The sequence below is a fragment of the Prionailurus bengalensis genome, chromosome X (assembly GCF_016509475.1).
Source record: "Prionailurus bengalensis isolate Pbe53 chromosome X, Fcat_Pben_1.1_paternal_pri, whole genome shotgun sequence".
NCBI lineage: Eukaryota > Metazoa > Chordata > Mammalia > Carnivora > Felidae > Prionailurus > Prionailurus bengalensis.
Window position 1 is genome coordinate 91805812 of NC_057361.1, and position 27383 is coordinate 91833194.

General features: G+C 45.1%; 1 protein-coding gene across 1 annotated transcript; it reads right to left on the bottom strand.

The window, feature by feature from the left end:
- Positions 1–716: 716 nt before the first annotated feature.
- CAPN6 (calpain 6) lies at positions 717–24812 on the bottom strand. The gene is made up of 13 exons (XM_043569910.1): positions 24681–24812; positions 18353–18532; positions 9464–9595; positions 8253–8461; positions 7551–7743; positions 6798–6991; positions 6479–6556; positions 6187–6373; positions 4484–4606; positions 4103–4305; positions 3398–3519; positions 2919–3055; positions 717–2408 (listed from the first exon to the last, which is right to left on the bottom strand). The coding sequence occupies exons 2-13, from the start codon at positions 18515–18517 to the stop codon at positions 2226–2228; spliced, it is 1926 nt and encodes a 641-aa protein (XP_043425845.1). The 5' UTR covers positions 18518–18532; positions 24681–24812; the 3' UTR covers positions 717–2225.
- Between the last annotated feature and the right edge of the window lie 2571 nt (positions 24813–27383).

Here is a 27383-nt window from a genome sequence, read left to right on the forward strand (position 1 = left end):
GCTCATTCTGAAAAAAAAATGTAATAGCTTCTTTGAGCTTAATTGTAATATCATAGTGCCATCTGTTGACCATAGAGAACTATTACATTACTCGTACAGTACAGCTCATTTCTGACAAAGCTCTACCGCATCTGAATACCCGTATTTAAAAGTTCGTCTCTACTGTGTTCTGGGCTAGTGCTGTAGCGACAGGTTAAGGACTGTTCTGCTGAGCTTGCAGACCCCTCCCCTGCCTAGGTATCCTTGCCTGTCAAGAGGCAAAGATGAAGAAAAAAGGGGAGCTTCCGCGGACCAACCCCTCCAGATGGGCAGATGAGATATTGAGGGTGGAAGCGAGTGAGTGATGTCTTCACGTCCATTTGGCTCTAAAGGAGATGCCGGGAGGAAGGCTTTGCTATTTTTTCCTGTGGGGACGTCTGCCCTTGAAAGATATGGCCACTGTGGCTTTGGCCTTGGGTTCGATCTTGTAGGGGCTTCAAAATCGTGTAACCCCTCAATACCACTCAAATATCCCTGAATGTGGACTAGAAGAGGGCCCCTCTCCATTCTCTTCTCCCAACCTCCCCGTCCCCCACCTGGATAAAGGACTGCACCATCAGAACGTGGCTAAGGCCTCTGCACAAACTCCCCTCTCCCCACTCCCAATTCCAAAACAAGTCTCAAGAGATGGTCACTCTTGCCATCTTTCCCATCCCATCGAATCAAGCCAAGACTGGTCGGTTTATTGAATGTGAACTTTATTGTGGTTTGGATTATGTAAGGCAGTGTGGTGAAGGCACTGCAGAAGTTACACAGACTGAAAAACATGGTAGGAAATCAGTGAACCAAAAAAAAAAAAACAACAAACAAAAAAAAAAAAAAACCAACCTACAAAATATATTTTTAAATGAATGCGTGCTGGACTAGACTAAGTACTACAGCTATGTTTTTTCTTCATCATTGCGGAAGCGTTGAAATATTGTCAGAGGTGGGGGTTGGGAGGAGTTAGGGAAGGCTTCGTGGAGGAGGTGGCATTTATGCTGGACCTTGAAGGAGGGGTAGAATGTTGATAGATGAGATGGGGGGGGAAGAACAGTTCAGAATGACTGACCCTAGAGAGAATTCTGTAGAAACTCTGAAAAACAAGAGGGCAAACAAATGCCCCCGGGGAGGGAAGCTTCCCAAATGAAAGAAACGCCTGAGGGGCCTGGGATGGGACCCAGAATCTCAAGCCCCCAGATGGGGTCTTCAGTACCAATGATATTAGGAGGCACAGGACAACAGGCTTGTTTGTAAACCTAGCAGCAGCAGGAGATTTCACATTGCAGTCAGGGGCCCCAAACTGGCTATCCTATGCCCGGGTGGGTTTTCTCATCCTTTCGGGAGCGTGTGGTACTGCTTTGTCCTTCCTCGTGCCCACTGACTGCCTGAACGGTAGTTCGTGCGCGCCTACGTGCGCGTGTGTGAGTGTAGGTGTGTGTGGATGGGTGGGGGACCGAGGCTTCGTCTCCCACTGCAGCTTCTTCCACTTTTCCCTCTTGTGGCACACAGCTGGCTTCCACTGAGCTGGAGCTCAGGCCCTGCCCGCTATCTAGGCCTCACTCAACTCCAGCTCGTCATTAAGCACCTAGGAAGCTTCCTCAACATGAAGGTCAAACCTACTGCGGGGGGGTGGGGGGGTGACTCGGGTGAGGGCAGGACTACACTTTCCGGAGGTGGTGACGGAGGCGGCAATGGTGCTCGTGGTGATGAAGGCTGGGGACTTAAAAGCGGGTGCTGGCCGCTGGGTCGGATGCTGCTGGGAGGTCTGTAGTGTTCAGTCAGGAGCTGGGATGTCAGGCTAGACCGGCTTGGCCTTGATCACCCCTCCTTCCTTCCTCAACACGCCCTACAGGGAAGATAACGCTGGGCACCCGAAAGCAGCGAAGACATCTGTAGGGTATCCAGGCTCTTGTTGTCCTGCTTGAATTTCACCCCCGGAAGCCCCGGAGAGCTTTTGTTGGCAAACATCTGTATGACCTCCACATAGAACTGTCACCTCCCCCTGTCCAGCTGCTGGAGGTATATAGGTTATGTAGCTAGTGATGCTACTTGGATTGGGAGGTATGGGGAACTTATGAGAAGAAAGGAAAAGTTAGTTACTGTGAGTTTCTTTCTTTCAAAGGATTATGAATTAGGTAAGACCTGGCATCTGACAGAAAAGAAAAGGATGGGCAGCTCTGTCAGGATTCGCTAGAGCTGAAGATTTAGAGCTCAGTGAGATCATCGCTGGAAATAACCTTGAAGCTGATGTGGCCCTGCTTGACTTTAGCAGTCGGGCCACCTTTCTTGCGCAGGTACAGAGACTTCAGATCACGGCAGTCACTGGGGTCAGCATCTAGAGTAACCTGCCCCAGGAACTGATCACAGAATTTTCGGCTGTTCCACACCTGGAGAGACGATTTGAAAGAGTGAATATGAGCCACCCTCTGCGAGGCTGGACTTTGCCCCGTGGCACCTAGAACCCAGTGCGGAACTTGGAAAGGTCTGTTTTAAAACCAAGAGACTATCTTTCCTGATATGTCTCTGGCTGACAGGAAGATACCGCACAGAGTAGAGATGAAAAGCCAGCCAGCAGGGCTCAAGGGACACCTCGAGCTAGGAGACGACTATGTAAAGGCGGACGGGCAGAAGCATCAAGTCAGAAAAACAGGCAAACCGTAGCGGTCCATCCTGACCTATCCCTGATCAGGATAAGGGTCATCTGAACTGGCATATGGTGCTCGTGGGATTTTAAAGTGCCTGTCGACATGTGTACCTGTGAGCATGTGGACTTCTGCCCACAAGGAAGTGAGGATAACCCTTGCTCTGTATCCTAGATAGTTGAGGCACTGGGGACAATCTAGAATCCTGTACGGAATGTGAGCCATCCTGGGGGGGGGGGGCGTTCACATTCTTACCTGCACTATAATAGGAATGTCAGTGGTCCTTCTGTAGAAAATGGCCTGGGTGTCAAAAATGGCATGAACAGTATTCTTTTGGACGGGAGAACGGACTTCCTCCTTTCCACACTTGATGATCAAATATGGATTTACAGCTGGAAAAAGTGGCAGTTGCTTTTTAACAGAGTCGTTAAAGTTTTCTTTCTAGGTAGTCAAGAAAGTATTTCACTAGGACTTGTAGCATAGCATCTGGGTACCAGAATGACCTAGAATTTTTGCTCCTGATTCCCTTTTCTTTTCCATACTTTATGAAAGGGAGCATTGTGTAGACCTTGCCCAAAGAAGTTTACATCCCTTTCTCTGTCAAGGTTGACAGCCCTCCGGACTTCTCTAGACTGAATACCGCTGGAGAGAATCATTTGTGACCATCTTTTCTAGCCATACATGCAATAAATGCAACCGAAGTTTGCTTCCCCAGACACCTCTGCCGTTCTTACTTTCATTGGCATACTTCTTCTCCAGGCCCTCAGCGCTGTGAACAGTGATCTGGGTAACCACCTTCGGGTAGCCACGAGCCAGGTTCCAGCAGGACATCTTGGGCATGTCCAGAGTCAGTTCCCTGGAACATCAAAAAGAAGATACGCCACTGATGATGAAGGCCCTCTGATGAGGAGACAGGCCTGCCAAAGCAGACATTGTTGCTGAAAGGCATGGAATGCTGAGTGACCCAGCCCATTCCTCCTCAGGCATAGCTTATATTTTATGAGTCTGTTTTGCTTTCCCCTCGCTTTAAGGACCAGCAGATAAAGATCAGAGTAGGCATGGCTGGGGTGAAAAGGTAGCTTTGGTGACCCAGCACTCGGAACACAGCACAGGAGCAGTGAGGAGTGCCAGCTGTTCGAGAGAAAATAGAGTCAGCCGGAGAACGGAAGATAAGATATAAGTGGAAAAGCTTAGGTTAGAGGCCCGTTCCCCTTAAATGGCAGCTCAGAGCTCTGAAGCTCAGACCTCTCCTAAGGAATTTTTCATGGTTGTGAAAATAACCATTTTGAGAAATATTTCTACCGCCATCATTTCAGTGAAGTCTGACATGAACAAGTTGTCCTTTTGTGTGTCTGTACAGGAGGAGCAGGGTCAAGGAGGTTAGGATTGGAGGTAAAGCAGAAAATAGGAGTTTGCAGGGCTGGCCAAGGAAGCTGAACCTGAGCTGGACGGGCACTTCAGAGAAGATTCTCAGGAGAAACTCGCTGGTGCGGCCATGTTGGAACATGGTGGGGACAAGCACATAGTTGCCTTTCTTCAGGTACTTGCTCAGAAACACAGTGCGAGTGTCGATATAGGTGGAAGTCCCAGCACGCTCCTGGATGTACAGATGGTGGAGGCGGAATTTGCGGTTCATTTCCACCTGGAAATGAAACGAGATGAAAGGCTCCATTCTGCTCAGATCACAGTGTTTGTGTTAGGAGATCCTAGGTCCTCTGCTTTCCTTATCCTTGGACCTACCTTCAGTCCCCTAACTGCAGGCCATCCTAATTTCGACTCTGGTTGCCATTATTCTCTCTGCTCCTAATGCCCATTCTTACCTTGAAGAGCTCAAAGCCAATGATGTAGTTGTCAGGTCTTCCCATGCGGCGGTAAGTACGCAGGTCCTTCTGCTGCAGTGACATGATGACCTTGTGCCCATCCTCGGGCACAGTGAAGATGTACTAAAGGAAAGAGGCCACCAAGGAGCTTAGTTAGCACTTTCATTTCAGATGAGCCGGCTCAGATTTCAGGGAAGAAAACTCTACACCGAGAAGTCGAGACTTGCATGATTTTCTGGACTTTGCCATTGACCAGACAATGAGGCCTTGGATAATCCATAGACGTGCTAAGTGTAGGTTATATCTTTGGTCCTCCCTATGACATTCAGCATGGATTGAGAGACAACTTCATGCCTAGATCTTTGATGCCAAAGAAGGTATGCTTTGTTTTGATAAGTTCTCGGTAAGATCTTAGGCTTTTTTGTTTTGTTTTGTTTTGTTTTGCCCTTTGCTTTTAAAAACTGCACACGGGAAAGTTCCAGAATCTATAAAGGCAAAAAGCACTTTTGTGTGACTTAACCTGACACTATAGCCACTCCCTTCAGCTAGCCTCCTATAGCTAGCCCAGATGTGTGGCTTGTGGAGGGGCTGGATCCACTCCCTTAGAGAGGTGATGCTTTGCAACTACCTCTCCAGGGAAGGCTGCAGACCTGTGCTAGAGACTTTGAAACCTCATCTGAGGGACCCATGGTGCCACTGGGAAGTAAAATTAAAAGGCATTTGAATGTTCACTCTGTCGCTGTCTTGGTGTTTCTTTCTGTCTCTGTCTATCTCCCACTCAGATCTTGTTGCTCCCTCCCTTTCGCAAGAAACAGAAAATAAATTCAGAGCCATAGGCTCACAAGGACCCTAAAGATCAATCCTGTGCACTGTGCAGACAGTTAAGAGTGAAGCCGAAAGCCCATTTCTCCAGCTTGCTATATGTGCCCGATATTTGAAACATCTCCGAGGTTGTACATGGAGATGAGGTAGAGGGTAATGGGAGCTTTCTTTTCTTTAAGGACAATCAAGATGAAAGGAATGGGGAAAATATATGAGTTAAGTAAATCAGTCTATTAATCTAGTGTTCTTCAAATTGCGTGGCCAATGAGGCCCATGGAAAGAAAAGACACACCCATGTAAGGTGGCAATACAGTCAGAATTCTTGTCTCCTGTGGGTTACCTCTTCAGCACATTATGGGGTAAAACCATCAAGATTACTATAGATTCAGGCTTTGGACGTTAGGATTTTTTGCTTCGGGGCGTGCCTGGGCTTGAGTCCTAACGTATCCTCTGGAAGAGCATTGTAACAGAAGATTGATGGCATGGCCTCACTGACAGGGTAGTGATTCAAATCCTGGGCAAAATGACCAGGTTCTGGCTGAGAAAAGGGAAATATAACGATGGCATTCAGAAGAATCACTGCATGAGAAAGAAGACACGTATAGTAAATCCACCCCCAAGAGAACAGTTGCGCAATAAGGAAATGAAAAAGAATTGAGAAAACGTCCGGAAGCATATCCTTTGTGTCCAATGAGGGACAATCACAAAAATCCATACTAAGCAGTACGGCCAGGAGAGCGGCAGCCAGAGAAGACTGCTCAGATTGAATAATGTTGCTGCAAATTGAAGAATTCATGTCAAAGAAATACTCCGAGGTGAGACCTGAGTTCCTATTGCCTTGCTAAGTTGGAGGCAAAGGAAAAAAAAAAATGGATTCACACCTGGGGATTCTGCAGGAAGGTATCACGGTTGTTATAGCAGCCTCCTGACCGGTTCATCAGGGGATCATCATCCACAGTCCAGCATCCCACCACCGATTCCAGCGCCTTGCGGCCAAAAATAGGGTTGTTCACATTGCGGCAGACATTCAGCTCATGAAAGTTGCGGCAAAAGTCCTCCAGGCTCATCCTGAATGGAAGGAAGGCAGGAAAGAAATGAAGATGGTACTTAATACCTCCCCTTGTAGTTCCATGTGGAGACCCAATTCCCTTAGCACAGAAAACCCCTCCTCACCAAAACTCTCCATCATCAGACATAACAAGCCCCAGGTTCTTGCGATCGGCCACAGTCAGTTGCTGCCACTCTTCAGAGCTAGAGGCAAATGAGCAAAGGGATAAGCCATCATTTTTGCCATTGACTTCGTACAGTAAACAGGATGCTAATGGACCAGAATGCATGAGGATCGGACCTGCTTTATTTCACCTCCGGCTGGGTCACAGACCCCACAAATGTCACTAAGCATTGACAGCACACTAGCAGTATGGAGGGATGGGGCGCGAGGACAAACTGTAGGGCTTTGGAGATGTGGCAGTCCAAGGGAAATGTCACTCACATTTCACTCCAGGGGCCGCTCCATTCCTGCCGTCCCAAGGGGTTCCTCAGGCGAACCATATACAGTTTCTCAGTACTGAAGACTTCCACCAGTCTCTCCCCAAGACGGATCTTACGAATGTCAGTCATGGTGTAGGTATGGCCCTTCAGTAGGCCCCAGTCAGTTTCAACTTCTTGTTCCTCCTGATTGGGAGACTGAGAACCAAGAAAGATACATAAGGCCACAAGAATTGGGAGACCCAAGGCCTGGCTCCTCCTCTTCCTTGATTGGTTTACCCCAGCGGGGTTAAAGCTAGTTCTCCCTATGTGGATAGAAATTTTATCCAGATATCTTGACTTGGCACAAAGCAAGTGAAAGAAAGGAAATACAGAATTTAATATAACAACTCAGTTAAACAATTCAGATTGAAAGTACCCACAGTGGTACATTGACATGAGCAGCTTTAAATTTTGGTGGGGCTGGTTTATTCCATGAGCAAACAGCTATAACCTCACCTGCAGGGGCAGAGGCAGAAGGAAGAATTTAGCAGAGGCTATTTACACCAGCTCAGAAGCTGCATTGGCCCCCAGTGGGATGGTTGGTGCAAAAGCATAAAAGGTTAAAGCTGTACGGTCTCTGCTCCAGGACTCAAAGTGTACTGTTAATTTTCTGAGTTCTGCAATGTCTTTTCCTGAGTCTCGGGGGTAAGGGTGACATTCCCTACTCAGTTTTGTAGAGTGAGCAAAGAGTGGTTGTTTTGGGGTGACAACAAACCTCAATGGAGCAACAGATCAGTCCTCCTTTGGTAAATGTTTTGTAAAGTTCCCCAAACAGCTTATACTTCTCCTCAACAAGCTCAGTGTATCTTCCCTTCTGCATGTCAACAGTTTCGGCCAACGTGCCAGTAAAGTCCACAATGATATCAGTGGTGGTCAGACCATCGAGGGCTTCATAACAACCAAGGAGCCTGGGGGCAAATACGCAAGGTTATCTTTGTAAATTTACTTTTCCACGTGAAGGGTATCTTGTTCCCAAGAATTAGAACAGTCCCTGCCCAGCCAGCCTTTACCAGCTGGCTTTTCTCTAGGTATGAAAATGAGAGGTATTTTGAGATTATAGGCAGCGATTTCTAGGCTTAGGCTGGGTTGAACAAGGACAGTCCACGAAGAAACTTCTTTCTCCAGGTAAACATTAGAGAAGGAGAGAATTTGAGGCTACAATGCCATCTGATCTGCAGATTAGCCACAGGAAGGGGCACCTAGGAGCAGGGAGGGTTTTTAATGGAAACCAGCACAGCTCATTTGTCTATCATCCAGGATTTCTGAGAGCCAGTCCCATGCCCAAAACAGTGCCCTGGATCTGACTGATGACCTGCCCAGTGTAAACTCAGGGGCTGGGCTGGCAGAGCATGAGCTCCCAAGGACAAATGTGGCGTTCCTCTCCTCGTGTGCCCTGAGTGGTCAACCCCCTCCTTACTTTGCATAAGCCTTTTCCAGTAGAGCATTCCAAAACTCATTCATGGAAGTGGAGAAGGAGAAAACCAGATCCCCATTGATGGTGGGCAACAGGTCATCAATCACCACCTCAGTCCACTCTCCGAAATGCCAGAAACGAAAGCGAAATATTCCAGCATATTTATCTAGTTTCCGAGGGTCCCATTCCTGCTCCTTATGGTTGGGAATTGTCTGGAAACATAAAAACATTCATACAACTCTTATTCACCACACGATATCCAACAACTGAGATTGCAGTTGACTTCTGGCAAATGTATATGGCAACAGGAAGCACATCAAATACATTGGGTTTGGGTCTAGGTTGGGAGGTCCAAGGTTGGGCATTTTTTCCTACAGCTTTCGCTTCCCTAGTTCAGTTTTGCCGAGGATAGTGTTACCATGCCTGAATGCACACAGGATAACTGGGGGGAGCCAGGTAGGGGTTGAATTGTTTCCCATAGATAATCTCAAACTCGATCATGAGATACTGTCCACACAAACATATTCACAGTGGCATGTTTAACCACCTAAAAGACAAAATCAATGAAACTACAAGGCCCAGTGTTTAAAGGCCCATCCTAGAGACTTCATGCAGATTCTATCGAATACAGATTTTATTCACACCTTGAATACAATTATTTTTAGGAAATTCTCTTTTTTATATGCAATTACAAATTATTCTTCTAAAATTATTTTTTTTTGAAGAAAAATCAAGTCAACACTCCACTGTCTTCAACTCTACCTAAATGCCAAAGGAATTTTTGTATTCGATAATTTATTAGAACTGTTTCAAGGAACTATTTCCATCTTTCTTGTCTTTTCTGTTACCCATATCTGTGATCTCCTGGCCCCTGCTGGTACTCTATAACTCCATTTGGTACAGAGAAGACAAGTGTGCAGAGCTACTAAGTCAAAGTACTGCCAGTGACAGAAGATCAACTCTTGTGTGACAAAACCAATAGAGCAATTTTAATGGTAAGAATCTAGGTGAGTATAGAGGCAGTCACTGTAAAATTTGTTCAATTTCCTGTATTTATAAAAAACCCTAGTAATAAATGGAGAGAAGTCATGTAGTTAATATCTTCGACTTCAGGAATTGAACAATCTAAAAAACTTATGACCTGATGTTTCCCCAAATTACTAAAGAAGACAAGAAGGTGGAAACTGAGTGCAGTCTCACAAGAAGGGGGATACCTTTGTCCAGTGAGACTCCTGAACAGCCAAACAGGAAAACGCAGAGACCATCGGCTTGTGCCCCAGTCTCCCTTGGATTAGCTGGTGGTTGCTGATGTTGCCCACAATCAGACGGGGGTCATCACAGATGTCCTGTGGATACAATCATTGGTTCTGAGAATGTGGAAAGGGTTTCCCGAGGGTCAATGTGAGCTGAGGGAGGCAGGACAGACTTCAAAGAAGAGCTTGGGTTAAAGATAGTGACTAGGATTTCCATAAGCGGGATAAAGGGAAGGTCGGCACGGGACTAGCCGTGGTAAAGAAAAGTCCAAAGCAGATCATCTAGCCACAGGAAAAGGGTTATGTGGGGAATAACAGGAGAAATGGGAGGAGGGGACACGTGGAGACAGGTTGAGATGTGCTGGCCGGGACCCTCAGAGCTAGCATTGAAATTTGGAAGAGTTTTCACTCTAGCAGGGAGCTTCTGAATGGAACTAGAGATTAGCACATTGCATTCTGCTCCCATTTGTCAGGATGAAATTTCCTGAAGCACCTGTTCTCCCTCTCTGGGAAAATGAATTAGGAGACCTTACACAGAAAGCCCTCTCCCAGCGTAAAGCGAAGGCAACAGCAGTCTCCATGGCAACTAGATTTTTCCACGTCTGTGGGAAAAGAGCGTCTGCTGGAGTGTTCCTGTGAGGATGCTCTGAGGGAAGCTAGACAGAGTGGGGGAAACATTTGTTTGGGGTGTATGTGTGTCTCTTTCCCCAACATGTCAACAGCTGTGCCTTTCCCACTGTGAGTGGGAAAATGAGACCCAAATACGACAACTACAACACAACGTCTGAGGGCACATGAGAATTATCTGCAAAGTATAATCAGTGTCTAAAGGAAAGATCCCCAATGTTTCCCTGGTGGTAAACAGAATAGATTGAATAGCAGTGGCAACACTCGAGATGAAGCTTTGGGGATGACTAGTGTTAGGTAGTTGGACAAGGGAGAGGTATGGAGGCATAATGAATAGAGAGACCAGCATAGACAAAGGCATAGCCGCATACATAACATCGTATAATTGAAGACATGACTGTGTGACTCAGAGAATCAGCACTTGCAGAGTTCAAAGGCAGGAAATACCAATGAAGTCTTGAGTAGCTGGAGAAAGCTTCGTGGAGGAGGCCGTTGGCCGGTACCTTGACATTCTGCTTACCCAGCAGAAATAAATCCTCATCTCAAATGGAAAGAAAATCTAGACATACATCCTTTTAAAATTTATTAAATAGAGACAGCTATATTTTTCTGCTTCTCAAACCTCTTTTTTAAATGGACATAATTCTCCTTGATGAAGGGTCTGGTCTACAGAATGAAACATTCCATATATTCTTTAAAAGCCAAAATAACTCTGGAAAGGAATAAGCATTCTAGGCAGGGACAAATCCAAACTGAAGATTAATTGGGCATCCCTCTGCCAAAAGGCGAGGGTTAGGTGGGTTTTCAGTTTTGGATTTTCTGGTCACTTTTTTTTTTAGACGCATACCTAGTGTCTCATCATACTTTTTTGTCTTAGAAGACTTCTATCTTAATATTTTTTTATGGGGTGGAGGTTGCCTGTTTTTTCACTTATTGAGAATAAAGCAGGTGTGTTGGGTATTGAATTAGGCCCTGATACTCTTTCTCTCCTAATTGTCTCTTTGCCCTTTCTAAGATGAAACTAAACACAGTTTTCTTTTGTGGGTCAAGTGTTACCATTTGATTTGGAGCAGGACATCAAGTTATCCAATGATTTCTTGAGTTTAGATGACACATAGAATTGTTGCTTAGCATGGAAAAACAATAAAGTGAACACTGACATAAGGAAAAGTGTCCTTTTAGATTATTAAGGCAAATGATTTGCTGGTTTTATGTAAAGTTATTAGTGGTTGGAGTTACATTACAGTGTCTTGGATTTCCATAAGGCTCTCATTTCACAGCAGGGATCTAGGCTCAGCCAACACTTTTGGCATGCCAACTTTTATTCAAGATCTAAAGGGTCACGTAAATGAACAAATACATGTAAACAGAACTCAAATTGAGGAACTGGGTAATTATTCTCCTATAGATCTAAGCTGAGTGTAGTCATTGTGTGTGTGTGTGTGTGTGTGTGTGTGTGTGTGTAGCTGTGTGTAATCACAAAAGAATATACATTTGGGCCCAAGATTCTGTATCTTCTATTTCCTCTTATAAACTGGCCCACGTTTTACTTCACCACTGTTCATACATGATGGATAGCCATTTAACAATGGGTTTTAAAACCTGATAAATTAACAGGCCATTGACTGTCAAAGCTGGAAGAAATTTTAGGGACTATTTATTCAATCTGCTTATTTTACAAAGGAGAAAACAGGCTCAGAGAAAGGCAGCAACTTGCCCCCCACCGGGTGTGCAGCTAGTTTAGTAGGAGACCTAGGATTAAAGTTTTAGGTTCTTCGAAAGCACGTATAATTTGAGAAGGAAACTCAAGACCTCAGCTGGCCCATCCATTTGCCTTTAGGTTAATGGATGTCCACCACAAAAAAGGTAATGGTGTGCAGCTCTTCAGGGACAGAGCTGCAACCACCTGTATCAGTCATCCATCCCAGTGTTTCATGCCTCTTTCCTTAACGCTCACCTAAAAGCTCTTTGTTGTTCTGGAAGACTTGCTTAAGTTATATCTTAGCTTTTGGTTCCAGGCTAAATATCACCAACGGGTTTTAAACTCCTCAATCTAATCAACTAAATGTGAACCAATCTCTTATGTGTGTCAGCACCGTGATATGAAACATGGGTGAAAATCTTTATTATGCCACATCCTCTACCTTTTTAAGGAAGTCAGAGACTAGAAAGGGGCTAAAGAGGTAAAAAGGGTAAAGGGTAACAAGCCACTGCAAGTCAAAGAGCCAAACGGACTTTTTGGCGACACACTTGAAAATGATGAAGTGGCTGCTGATTGACTTTTCCCATAGTTTTGGACAACAGGGTGTCTTCCTGTTGGGAGTAGGGAAGTAAGGCTGGAGAAAATTTTCTGTAGCTCAGAGCACAGATATAGAGTACAGATGGGACATTTCAGCCTGAGCTCTGCTAGAGTGGTAAGGAATGGAGTTGGGGAGAGGTCACGGCTCACATATTCACATATTTGGGTGGCTTGAGAGGGAGGGGAGATGCTGGGCCCCTAATGGCTCCCAGCTGTGTTGGCACAGTTGCTGTGATCCTTGAACTGGGCTGTTTGTCAAGGCAAAATAATTTCTTAGGGGGAAACACACACAACTAGGAAGTTGGACACCAAGAGTAAAGCCAGGAATGGTCTCTGCCTATCCCCATCCCTGCGCCAAAGCCTTCCATAAGCAAAACAGCTTCTCCAGGAAATATGTTCTCTTAGCTGAGCCCTGAGAGAACTTCCCATTGCTCTTAGCTCATGTCCCTTCACATAGACCTCTGGAAGATTGGGGGAAGGGAGACATACAATTACAAGCCTTGGAGCCCTACACACATCATTCTATGTGACTCCCTTTGCACCCACAGCATCCACATCTTTCGCAATTTTTTTACACAGGTGAAAATTGATGTCCCAGGCAAACCTCAAGAACCACAGCAAAATGAAAGGATGCCTAGAAAACCAGCAACCAGAAAAGTGGAGGCGTTTTCCAGAGTACTCCATGAAGTCTTGGAGTACTGATGGGATGGGGGCATGGACAGCTACAAGTGAGGCTGGCCCTGCAGTCGATACATTATGACTAAAGTCCAGCACTCTAAGTGGTTCTAGAAGGCTCAGGGCTGCCGTAGAAACTGAAGAACCATCTCCAAGCGGGGCATTTGTAGGTAGACCTGAACTTGGGGACCAATGTTGGACGAGGCTCTCAAGGAGTCCACTTTACCTGCTGGAGAATTTTACTTTTGTGTGAAGATTTTGTCATCAGTAAAATATTCACTTCCTTCCTAACCCCTCTGAGGGAAATTCAATATGAAGTCTGAGAATTAAGATCTTCAGCCTACCTTTCATTTCCAACCTACGCAACCAAGTCACTGCCTAGTTATCTTCTTACTTGAACCTTCATAGTTCTGGTAGAAGACTCCAGATATAAATCTCAAACTGATTTATTGGGAAGAATTCACATATCCGTGCAATGGAATTCTGTATAGCCACAGAAGGGACAAATTGATTACCTGCTGCCACATGAATGACCTTTGAAAATGTTATGCAAAACAAGAGAAACCAGCTATTTTTATGATTCTGTCTTAAGTCAAATGTCTAGAATTGGGTGAATCTAGATAGAAACTAAAAGGATATTATTGACTACCTTTAATGGAGCGGGGGAAGTTTGCTCATTGCAAATGTGTACGAAGGGTCTTATTGGGATGATGTGTCTGTGCTAAAACTGGATTGTGGTGATGTCTTCACAACTTTGTGAATTTACTAAAAATCATTGCATCGTACAATTAGAGCAGGTAAATTTTATAGTATATAAACTGTACTTTGATAAGGCTGTTAAAACGGGGAATTTAAAATAAACAGGAAAGTAAAGTAAACAGTAAAGAGAATGGGCCGATTCAACTCTCTTCAACTGTGTCAACAGTGGAAAACATTAGGACTAATCAGGTTAGGGGACATGGTCTCTGGGAAGAACAATAAATTTTTAAACAGCCTAGGCCGAAACTACTGTATAGAGGTGTCACATTCAGTGGGAAGCTGGAAACTTCTATTAGCACCAAGAAAAGTATTTCCTCTTTACTGTTTCCTCACAGGCAATCCATCACCAAGGCCTGTGTATTCTTCTAATATCTTCCCTTCATCAAACTTTCCCTTCCATTCCTACCACTTTGGCTTTTATCCAGAACCCCGTCACCCTCCTCCCATCCAGTGTAGTGAAATGGCCCTTGGGGAGGGTATTCCTAGTGGAAGGACCCGGGCAATGGCAATGGTAGTAGAGACCAAACTCAAAACTCTACCAGAGCTGACAGGAGATCTTGTGCAGGTGCCCTCACTTCCCCCACAGCTGGCTGTGCAAACCCCCATGAGGGCTTGCTCCACTTTAGTCAGGGATTAGATGTGTCTGACTCTAAGACACTATTGTAGCTGGGTATGAGTCAGTCAGGAAAAAAGCCAGAGGCGGCTAGGAGGGGAAAGTGGCTGGAGAGAGCTGGAGAAGAGATTTTTTATGGGAATTTGGCAGCCAGATTTCAGCCTCAAAATTTTACCTGAAGCCTTGCGATCGGTATAAGCCTCTAAGTCAGTATAAGTCAGTAAAACTTAGAATTTACTAAGACTATATACGTTGACACGCCAGAAGGGCAGGAAAGTTCAGGAGTACTTGTCTCAAGCAATATACCGTTGTACCCCAGGAAGCTAGGACAATAGCTGCAGCCATTGGGCCAATGAAGGAGTTAAGGAGAAGGATTTTTCTATGGAGGGTACAGGCAGATGAGCTGGCCCTGAATAACTGCAAAACATTCCCATAATCCCTGTCTATCTAAAGTGGCTCCTTAGGACACAGCAAGGAAGTGGCAAGTGGGAAGAAGGGGAACTCAATCCTACCCTGGGATACTGGGAGCTTGGCTGAAGTCATTTTGGTTCAACTAGCAGTGGAGTTTGCAGGCATGAAGGCTGATAAAGGCAGAAGCTTTTCAGCATGGGAAAGGAAAGCAACAGAAAACTATCAGGTTAATCACACTTCTTCCATTTTAAAGACTTCAGAAAATAAAGCCTGGTTGAGGATGAGGCTGTGTGGCATGCCAAGGGACAAGATGTCTGAAAGCTTCCTTGCAAACCAGGATCTCAACCTTGCCAATGAAGCGGGTGAGGCCAACGACCCATCTGGTCTTCCTGAGCCAACTCGGAGAGGCCCAGGGCTGTCTCTCAGCTTTCCTGATGGGAGGCCAGAGAACTTTGACGTGGTTCTTGACCACAGGCTTGGCCTCCACTCTGGCTGGAAAGGAATCCACAGCTTTTTGAGGAGACTCAGACGGTGGTCCAGAACCTTGTTTTTCCCTTACTTCCCACAAGAGGCCCCTTCCCCAACCATTCCAATCTATGTGGATCTTCCCCTTCTTCAAAACCCTATAGGATTTACTGTCTGTATGCCTGAAAATAGCATGTCTTATATCGGGCATTAATTTATTATTTAACTCTTTGATAGTTCAATATCCATCTCTCCAGCTGGAAAGGGAGTGCCTCACCCCAGGCTGTGTCCGTAAATTGCCCAGAGGCTGAACAGAGTAGGTCAATAAATGTTTCTCAAGACTCTCCCTTTGGGCTGAAGACTAAACACACAGTGTGCTCTCAAAAGGGAGAGTATGGATCAGTTAACTGATCATATTAGTCAATTAATTGGCATCAACCCAATGAGGAGGAATGTGAGAATTGACTGGTTGGAAGCTACCTATTTTAGCAAGAGAGGAGACACAAACAAGCCTGTCTCCCTAATAGCAGCATGGTAGTGTGAAAACCAGCTTTGCAGTCAAACCTGGATTAAAATCCCAGGGTATCAGGGGTCTGACCCCAGGCAAATTATTACCATCTCTCTGAAACCCAGTTTCCCCATCAATAAAACGGGCATCATATTTACCTTTATTTTTCAAGCCAGAAAAAAACAGAATGACATTAAAGAAATATGTGAGATACCCACCTTGCCCAGCCATGACAAATAAAGATGAGGTGAAAAACAAAATGTACAGAAAACTCCAAACACAGTCTCTGGGCCCATAGTAGGCATGACATAGATGCTGATTCCTTTTTCTTTCCCATCCCAATTCACCCTCTCTTTCTGCTATCCCCTCACCCTGGAAGGAGTGGGGAGAGGCAAGATGGACTATTGCCATGTTTATTAAGTTCTTTCCTTCCTTGCTAATCCATCTAGGGTTCAATCCACAGAATTTGGAAGAAGAAGGCACAGGACAAAAGATTGAGCCAAGACAGAGGAGGAAACCTGTGCCTAAAGACCAGCCAGTACAGGAAGCACTGTCAGCTTGGTTCACGTCTGGGAAATGGCTTCACGTTGGCCTGTGATTTTGCCGCCCATTGGGTCTCCTCCTATCTCCTCCAGGACCTGTCCCTCATCAATCATTCCTTCTCGCTTCTGTGTCTTCAATCTCTTCTTTACTGTTTCCTCCTTGGCCAAGAAGTATGTTCAAGTCTGTCCTATTTTAAAAAGACCTCCCGCCACCCCCCGGAAAACCTCCTTCAATTTTTGCCTCCCTTTGAGCTACTTCCGCCCCATCAATCTCCTTCCTTTCATATCCAAGCATCAAAACCGAGAGGTGCGCCTCATTATCATCATTTGTTCATAAGAGTGGCTTTCAGCAACACAGCTCTATTTTCTCCGTGCATTTCTGGAAAATGAAACAAAACAAAACTTACCTCTCTGCATACCGAATTAGTGGCTAGTGAGTTCTGCTCATGTTTCCCAGATTTTTATTGCAGGTCAGTGCACTCAACCACTGGAGGCACAGAAAGTCAAGAGGAGCGTAGTCTTCCTTCCGATGGAGAGAACTTCTCCAAGTCTCCCTCTCAATGGCTATCATACTTGGTGGGCAAAAACTGAGACACGTCCTTTGAGTCATATAGAAAAAACAAGAGCCTTGAAGTGACCAATGTATCTTGGCACCACCTGGTGGCAACCTACATAAACTGAAGTAGCTCTTGTGAGAAGTCCATTTAGGAATTGAAGCTGTGAAAATGGCAACTAAAACGTTGTGGGTAAAAGGCTTGCTCACTGAAGAAAGCAAACCTCGAGTGCACAAAAAGATACGTCAATGCATGGAATCAGAGCAGCATTGTTGGGGATATTGTGAAGGCCCAAGAATCTGCATTTTGTAACAGCCCTCTGGGGCCTATATCTCTGGGGTCACCCACTTCGGGAAGGGGCTCAGGTGTAATATCTTTCTTCCAGTGATAATGCCCTTTAGATTGAGGGCAAGGTTGCCATTCATTCTCCAGATTCCATCATCCTATCGTTTCATACATTGAGATCCCACTCATACAGGGCTTGCAACGAGGTCCTGAGACTTACTTTAGAGACACAATATACAGCTGTTCCACAGAGAACCATAGTAACTATTAAGAGATGGTAAAGGGGCGCCTGGGTGGCGCAGTCGGTTAAGCGTCCGACTTCAGCCAGGTCACGATCTCGCGGTCCGTGAGTTCGAGCCCCGCGTCAGGCTCTGGGCTGATGGCTCAGAGCCTGGAGCCTGTTTCCGATTCTGTGTCTCCCTCTCTCTCTGCCCCTCCCCCGTCCATGCTCTGTCTCTCTCTGTCCCAAAAATAAATAAACGTTGAAAAAAAAATTAAAAAAAAAAAAAAAGAGATGGTAAAAGACCTACACGCCTACTTAGATCCCACTTCGCTAATTGTGAGGGAATCTAGATGATGGTATGCAAAGAGCAGCAAAGAAGTCTCCTTCCCCCAGTGCAAATTCCATCTTGTCCTCGTTAGAGTTAATTTCATTTATGCTCCTCGCATAAGGAGTTTTCGTCCTCACAGGTCGGAGATTATCTTGAGGTTGCTATGATAGGTAACTTGGTCAAGAGACAAGAGTATAATTGCTTTTTGAGTTACGACATTTACTAAAGTCAAGTCCTGAAAGCAAGCAAGCGTGGCATTTGTTGTTGTTTATTTTTTTATTTCCTTTAAAATAACTATATCTGACCAAATTTGACTGAAATTCAACATTCCTCAAGCTGGAGCCAGAAACACAGATCCATAAAACTTAGCATTTTAAAGCTGTCTCCTAAATTGCTTTCCGTATAGTAGGCTGTGTAAGAGAAACAGTGGACCAGGCAGAGTTATGATGAAAGAGATCAAGGAGATGGAAAGTAAAACAACAACAACAACAACAACAACAAACAAAAAACAAAAAACAAAACAACAACAACAAACAGCAACAACAAAAACCACCAAGTTACCTGGGGACGTTTCCACACCACTTTCCCGGGAAGCAGTCGGTTGTAGAAAAGTGAATCGTTCTCAGGCAGAAAGGTTGGGTCACAGAAGAGTCTTCCATCTTTGATACATTCCTGCTTCAGTTCCTGGTACTTCTGGTTTTTGAAGAGCTTCAGAGGAGGACCCATAGTGCCGAGCTACGTCTACAAAGAGAAAAAAGTGTAGTCATTGGAGAAAGAAATTCTTACGTCTGTTAAAGATCACCTGAGATTAGACCAACAGTAGTCATCCCAGGGACTTATTCCTGGAGCTAGGCACTTGGAGCTTGGCTTTAAGAAAAGTGAACATTTCTATAGAAAGTAGGGTCCAGACTCTGCAACCAATTAGCTTAGCATGGGACTTTGGCTTGGGCGCCTAAAACATTTTGGAGCCTCAGTATCTTCATTTGCCAAATGGGACAATATAAGCCGTAACAATATTATCCAAGAAATAGATAATAAATGTTACGATTGCTAGTTAAAAGTAAGTCATTATAATTTAAAGGGCAACTTTCCGTTTTAGTTGGCAGAGAGGAGTTTAAAGCAAAGGACAATTCTAAATTTGAAAATAAAAGGAGAAAGTTGTTTTACTATATTCAGAATAATTTGGCGCCCTGAAGGGCCACACACTTTGTGCTTGTGGGGAGAAGCAGCCTCTTTCACTTCTAAAGAGCCCCTTTACACAATTCCTTCCCTTTTATCATTTAAAGAGCTTTGCATTTTTTATTACTGGCCAGGAAGGCTAATGCAAGCAACAGAGCTCAGCAGATGGCCTCCAAAGACAAGGAAAGATAGAAAGATTGTGTGTGTGTCTTTCTTCTTCAAAGTGTAACGTGCAATCATTTGCCCGCCTTAAAAAGCGGACTCTGAAATTCAATTACACTGATTTGATGGACTATAGATTCTTATCCCATGGCAATACACTGTTGCTTTCTTTTCTTTAAAAAAAAAATCTCACATGGCTAAATAAAGAATTAATATAGGGGCTCTTCAAGCAATGTCTGAGTGCCCCACGCTCAAATGTCCCTAACAACTGGTTTTTATGAGGATAATTTGAAAGGCAACTTTGATTTAAATAGCTTTGGGGTGATAATAGGGTTCTCAATGCCTTTGCGTGATCCACAAAGACAGATTTGTAATGATTTTAATGATTCTCTCTTGACATTCAATGGTTAATAAGAGGAGGGTTGTGAAATTTACATGATGCCAATCATTTCAAAAATATATTTTAAGGACAAAATAGATTTTATCTATATTTCATGATTACATGAGGGTGGAAACAAGAAAATCTGATTAAGGTCAGAGGATCTGCTGAAAAGTGGACAAAGTTTGAAAAAAAAACCTACTTAGCACTTTAAAGAGTGTCTGTGTAGGTACCACAGCTCCAAATCCAGTTAATAAAGAGGAAGCCACAATTTTATAAAAGGTGAAATATTAATCAGACTTCTCTACTACCTCATTTCATGTCCTTTCAGTATTACATTGAGATGCCTTACCGGTAAAGCTGTTTTCCTATTTGAAAACCATAAAAAAATTGAATTCGATGTTATTCGCAAACGACAATACATATAGACAAACTTAACCTTTTCTCTGGGTCCAAGCAATAAGAAGCTGAAATAACTATAGTTGTTTTTTTTTTTTTATATATATAGCCTTATTTATTGACAATTGCTTTTCGCATTGAAGGCTACGGGACCCGGCAAAATACCAAAACGCCTTTAGTCATCAGATTTAAGTGTGTTCACATATTTTAAATATTGAAGTGTATCTCATTGTATTTAAAATCATGAGTAGTATCAGTAATAGTTTTCCATTAAGCAGCATCAGAGCCAATCTGAACGAATGCCCAGTCTCCTTTCTGGAGTCTGTTACAAATGGACCCTAATTTTCACGTGCGCTCGAACTTACAACAAACACTACTGTGCCTCTTGCTTTCCCTGGAAGGTTTGGTGGACCGCCAGAGGCTGGGGATTGTAAATGGAGGATAGTCTGGGGCAATTAGGGTATTTAGTTTGCCAGAACCTCCGAGGCCTTGAACATTTGGGATAAATGGTTATTTCCTGTTCTTGGGAAGGCCCTCTGCCCCCAACAGTCTCCCTTGCTACTCAGCCAAATGACGAGGCAGGCAGGACCCTGCAAAAGAAATCCCTGTTATATAAGGAGAGCCCCGTCTCCAGACAGAAGCAGCATCAATTGAAAGGAAAATCAGGTTTGATTTGAAAAACCAGTATGATCCCCGTAGACTCTTTCAGAGGCAGCATATACAGTTGATGTGGATAGGTCAAGCCTTCTGGGTGAGGGCACCTGCATTTTGGGGGTGCAGGGTAAACAAGGAATAGCAGGCTATCAGCTTGCAATTTGACAGGCTTTCATTAGAATAAAATTATAGTCCCAAGTCCCGTTGGACTTGTAGAGTAGAGTTGAGCCCCATTTCTGACTAGGTAACAGGAGAAATGTGTTCCATTGCTGCGACCTTGGTTTCTTTGTGCCTCAATATTCTCATCAGGGGAGTGGGGCTATCTATCCTGCCCTCCTTATACTGTGGCTGTACCTAATGAGATGGTTAATGTAAAAGTATTTTGAATAAGTAGAAGGGGCTCCATAAATGCAGGACACGCATTGTAAGTGCTCTCATTGGCTGGCACAGAACTGGGCACACAACCATTGTCCAGGAAATATTTGTTGAACGGATGGATGTCTTACGTAGGCAATGAACGTTTGCATGGCAATTTATCATTTGAAATGTGCATTTCGGCTCATGGTCTCTTCATGGCAGCCATGTTTAGTAGATATTATCTGTGCCCCTCATGTTGTATCTGCAGAAATGGCAGCTCAGAGAAGGGGCAGCTAGAAACCGGCAAAGCTGACTCAAACCCGGGTTTGTGTAATGCCTGATTTAGCGTGCAGATTTCCATCACACCACACTGCTCCTTTTGGTCACTGCCTCCTTAAAGACGGGATTTTTTTTTTTTTAAGCTCAAATGAGGAAAACCCTCCAAAGAAAACATGATACCTAACTTTGAGGCATTCTTCCTAGAATTTATTGCCACGGTAGATATTGAAAAGGGTCTTTATTTCCACGGTTTGATGATCATGGGAGAATCTGAACCCTTCCCATCTGAGGGTTCATTAGTGAAGTCTGGGGGAAAAAAAACTTTTGGAAACCCAGAAATTTGTAAGTTGGGTTTGTCATAAACATAAACTCGTCCCGTCAGAGCTTAGGAGAGTGGGGAAGGGAATGCTCCTTCTTGGTTATCTTGTTGCACCCAACTGTGAAGACGAGAGGGCCTTTAGGTTAAAGACCGCATATTAAGAAAGTCAGTAAACAGAATCAAAGCTAGGGCTTTAGGCATCAACCAAAGGGAGCCTCTAGCTAACAAAGGGAATGTGCACGTCGTCTAAGATCAGGGACCCTGGGTGTCCCGGGGTGGGGGTAGTATCATGGGTGGTTGGCTGAAGCAGAGTGTGGGGTTTTGCATAGAGATAATGGTCTTAGGCAGTACTATTTGAATTAGGACCCACTGCCTAGAGATGGAGTATGAAGAAGGCTGTGTGGACACAGGCAAGTGGGAGGGGTGGATCCAGAGGATGGAAAGTTGGGAATCGCCAAGGGAAGTCGAGGGAGCCTGCCACGTAGAACACAAGGCCGCAGCTAGGAGCTTTTGCTACTCACTGGCCTGGAAATCGTGGGGAGCTGGGCAAACTCTTAAGAAGAAAATCACTTGTTCTCCACCTGTGGGTCAGCCTTCACATGGAAACCAGATTTGGCTCTAAAGCTTGAAATCTGCCTCAGTCTCTTAAAGAGAACCGTTCTCTGATAGAGGAAATCCCGTCTGCAGTTTACAAACTGCTTTAGATTGGGGTGAGTGGGAGAGAAAGGGCGGGCATTTAAGGGGGTGAGAGGGAGAGAGCATGGCTCTGGAGGTGTTATCCCTGGCTGTTTTTTTCCCCTGCTGCCCCCCCCCCCCGCCACCCCCGTCCCCACCGGCCCCAGTGTCCCCCCTTGTGCTGTACTTGAAGTGAAATGGGAGATCATAGCAATTAGGAATTTGCAGAGCAAACTGAATGTGGAAGACCTAGCTAGTGACCAAGCTAGATCTATGGACACGCATCTACCGGGGAACATACGGCTGATCAAATGCATATTGGCGGCCAGACATCCCGGGGCCTGAACGGGACCATACAAGTCCTCTGATCCACCTTTATTTAGGACACATGTACTCAATCCAGAGAGAGAAGACGGTTCAAAGAAACTCAAAGAAAAAAGAGCGCACAATTTCCTTTCATTCCATCGAGGAAACACTTTATCAAAACATACAAAACAATTCAGAATCATAAAAGGCAAACAAGGAGTCAGCAGATCCAGGATCAAGTCCCACACGCCACCATTTAGTGTCGGCAACATCTCTGTCCCTCAGTTTCCCCATGAGCACAACGGAAATACGATGGCTGCCCCGGGCGCCTCAGAGTGTTATTGGGGGAATCTAATGAAATTAAGCATGTGAGCTGTTTTCGCTGTTGAAACAGTGCTTAATTTCATTAGATTCCCCCAATAACACTCTGAGGCGCCCAGGGCAGCCATCGTATTTCCGTTGTGCTCATGGGGAAACTGAGGGACAGAGATGTTGCCGACACTAAATGGCAGTAGTATTAGAAAACATTCATCGTTAGCAAATTACATCTCTTTTCTGTCCTTAGTGGAAAATGAGATTTGATCACCTGCCTCAACTAAGACACTCATCGACATTTAAAAGAGCAGTATAAAATGGCCCCTCTGCCATTCAGTATGCATTCTCTCTTCCACCCCTCCTTTTTGGCTGGCTTGCCCCGCTACCCACTTTTCCCCCCTCGTGGATGAAAAAGCGCATCCTATAAGTCTAATTTTACAGCCTTGCGAGAATCGAATTCCAATTTTTGTAGAATGTTACACTGGAAGGACTCTTAGAAATCACCTCGCCCAACTTGCTTTTACAGGAAGGTGAAAACTCGGGCCCAAGGTTACACAGTTTACACACCTCCTGCTTTTTAGAATCCTCTCTGTCTTCTTGCAAGAATGCACTTAGGAGTTTTGTGCGCAAATTGTCAGAAGGTGAGATGATTTCAAATCAAGGCTAATCAAAGAAATACTGTTTGGGGGTCACAAAGAGACTTTTTCTGCTTTTAATTTAGGAACTGAAACACCCAAGGATGTGGAAAGACTTTTTTTTAACCTATTCCTGACAACACAAGTGTTTAGACTTTTCCCTAGCCTGCTAGGGACTCTATAAGGATAACTAAAGAATACTATTCCAATTCCAAGTATTCACACGCGCGCGCGCGCACACACACGTCCACGCTCGTGCACACAAACAGCCAGAGGAAAGAAAGAGTTAATTAGCAGTCCGCCCTCCACCCACCCAAAGAATCTTTTTTTTTAATTCCCCCAACCATAAAACGTCCTCACTTTCACAACAAAGATTAGCAAATGAGACATTAGCCACCTTTCAATAAAACATTAATACAAATCACAATGCGTCATCCTGAAGCCAGAGGTGACTGTCAGGATGTTAGAATTTGTTTAATTTCCCCATGTGTTTCTAACCAAACTTCAAGCTCCAAAGCCTCGGAACCATTCGCAATTGCAATACTCTGAACCTTTTCGTTTTTCTGCCCTGCCCTCTCAGCCCACTCTGGTCAAGGAGCCCAGTTAAGCCCCTAGCTGCAAATCAAAGTTTAAACTAAAGCCAAAGTCAGAGAAGAATAAAACCAGGCCGGCCACGGACTGATAATGAAATAGCCAAGATCAACCTGTCACCAGGGCAGGAGGACCCCCGACTGTGCAGACAGGATAGCCACTCCCTCTGCTGCAAAAGCACGCAGCCTGTGCACCCCACTTCCAAGGGCTTTTAAAGACCTTTTGTGCATAGTGTAGATCCAAGCTCATGCCTGCAGTTCAATAATTTGCCCACAGCTGGGGGTCAGCAGAAGCTAGAGGGAAGCACGGTCAGCCTGGTTTCTCCCCCTCACACCTCTCTCCCAGGTTTATTCTTCCTTATCAGGAAAACCACGCCACACCACGCACGCGTGCGCGCGCACACACGCACACCACCCCCCCACACACACACACACAACTGACCAGATATCACCAGAAAAATCTCATCGCCAGGCAACCACAATCACCCCCACACACCTACTCGATTCCGACAAATCCGAAAATGGTAGCTGCAGAGTTTGATGAACTCTAAAGTTCAAGTTTCTTCACCTCTTTCAAAAGACTCCAAGTCACCAGCAGATAAAACTGCAGGGCGAGTTTGCAAATGCCCTCCCTGCTCACCTGAGTTATCCCAGGAGCCCTGCTGCTGCTGCTGCCGCCGCTGCTCTTGGCCAGGTAACCCCTACCAAGTCTGTTCAGTCAGTGCGGCTGAACAAAGATTCTGGCTTTCTTAACCTGAAAACTATTTGGGCTGTACCAAGCTCTGCTCACAGGGGGAGGTGCCTTGCAGAAACTTCAGGAGCCTTTGCCCCGCCTAGCAGTCAGAAACTGATCCTGAGTCATGAGGAAAATCTGGAAAGCGCCCCTGCCAGATGTGCAGACGGGATGCCCACTCCAGATCCACCCGCCAGCAAATTGGAAAACTCAGGAAGCCACGTTTGAAAGCTCTCTCTGTTCCAAGGAGACATAGGACTTTCAGGGAGGGGTCTGATAGATTTCTGACTTTTCTGTTCCTGGGGTTAATAGTGCAGATGTGGACATTACTCAAGAGAGGACAGGGAGAGAAAAATCTTGAAGGGTCGACAAAGTTCTTGAGGGCTAGGCTGCAGATGTCTCACAGCAATGGGGGCTCCGGGCAGTGAGTGGGAGAGAAAGTGGAGCTAATGGGGCACGGGAAAAGAACAGATTGCTTTGGGAAGCAACAGGTCACATTTGGCCAAGGGCAGAGAGAAGGGAGCATTAAGAGGAAAACGAGTGGAGATTGATTCCACGGCAGTTGCAAGAAGCCTAGTTTCGAGCACCGAAGCGGGCGGTGGCAATCCTGCCTGGCCGTGTTAGGTGAAAAGCAGGGCAAAGGTGTCTGCTCAGAAAAGCCAACCAAGAGGCTTCGTGGGGGGGATACCTGTAAAATGCTCTGCTGCATCCCAGTCAGGGTCCTGTTCCCTGAGACATTCACTGGGACACGATCCCGGGGACACAGTTCTCAAGTTGTTTTGTTTCCATTTTCACAACCTACATCTCATCATCTCATTCCCCAGCGCGCCTCACCAACGTGGCATCAACCTTTTGACCTGGAATTATATCACTCTCTGCCCCTACCCTTGCACCAACTCTCTTTCTGGCTACTTGAAGGGGAGGAAACAGGGGAAGAAGGAGGGAGAGAGGAAGGGAGAGACAGAGAGAGAGAGAAAGAGGGAGGGAGGGAGAGAGGGAGGGAGAACAAGTGAGCAAGGACCCCAAAAAGGAAAGAAAGTGTGCTTTCTCTACTCACTGGCCCCATACCAATATTTTCATGAAACAGATCTGAGCAATTCTATAACTCTGGTCTCTGAGATCTCCCTCTTGGCATTTCCCTATAACTCCCTCGGTGCCTTCTCCTCCTCTGTGCCAAGGTGGAAACTGAGCTAGAAGTAGGGGGCAATACAAAACACCGAAGCCCAGGAGAATTAGTGCTTTAAATACTGGCACCCAAATTAATCCTTGAGTGACAGATTTCTCAAGCAAGTATCCCCCATGTTGTGGGACTTGGGCTTTGAAACCAAGGAGGGGCGGTGTTTTGTCTGGGGTCACCTTCTTTGGCCATCTTCTCCACCTCCATAATTTTCAAGTGAGCAGCGAATCATAGACTCGGGGAATTGGAAGGAAACTTAGAGGCCATATCTACCCTTCCACTCAACGCAGAAATATCCTCCCGATAATCTGGAAAGCTCATCTCTCTGGAAAGCAGCTTGTTTCACGTTTGAGCATCCCCAAACTGTTAAACACTTATTACTTAGGTTGAGCAAAAATTAGCTTCCTGTAAACTATTTTGAATGCCTCTTTCCCATGACAGACTTGTGTACAATATTGGTCATGTCACCCCACGTCTTCTGTCCTCCAGGCTAAATATCTTTAGTTCATTTAAACTATGCTTCATGGGACACAGTGTTTAGATCTTTTGCCATTCTGGTTGTTGTTCAAGCATAGATTTGCTCAGTGCACAGCTTGCAGCTCAGTTAAATCCCTCTTCTGTTTCTTGTATGAACTACTATTATTTGCCTGATTCTATGCTTATACGATTGACTTTTTATTAATTTATTTATTTGGAGGGAAGGGATTTTGAGAAAGAGAGAGAAGGAGAGAGAGAGAGAGAGAGAGAGAGAGAGAGAAGGGCAGAGGGAGAGCAGGCTCCACGCTCAGCATGGAGCCTATCTCTGGGCTCAATCCCACGACCTTGGCATCATGACCTGAGCTGAAATCAAGAGTTGGATGCTCAACCAACTGAGCCACCCAGGCGCCCCTACAGCTGACTTTTATTTTAACCTAGATGCTGTGCTTTACATGCGTTCTCATAAACCATCACCTTGTTTATTTATTTATTTTTTATTTTTTAAAAAAAATTTTTTTTCAACGTTTATTTATTTTTGGGACAGAGAGAGAGCATGAACGGGAGAGGGGCAGAGAGAGAGGGAGACACAGAATCGGAAACAGGCTCCAGGCTCCGAGCCATCAGCCCAGAGCCTGACGCGGGGCTCGAACTCCCGGACCGCGAGATCGTGACCTGGCTGAAGTCGGACGCTTAACAGACTGCGCCACCCAGGCACCCCTATTTTTTACTTCAATGTACCCCTTGTAACTTTTTTAGATCTTGAGTCTTTCATGTAAAACACATTCTCTATATCATTGTTTCTCAACCTTTTTTGCATTATCACACCTCTAAAGAGCCTTTTAAGACATTATTTTCCTAATATTTTCCCATGAGACTTTACTAACACAGATACGCCATATATATGCTTATGTACAGTAATCCTATCCGGGCTCTGTATATAAAAGCTTTCTTTTCAC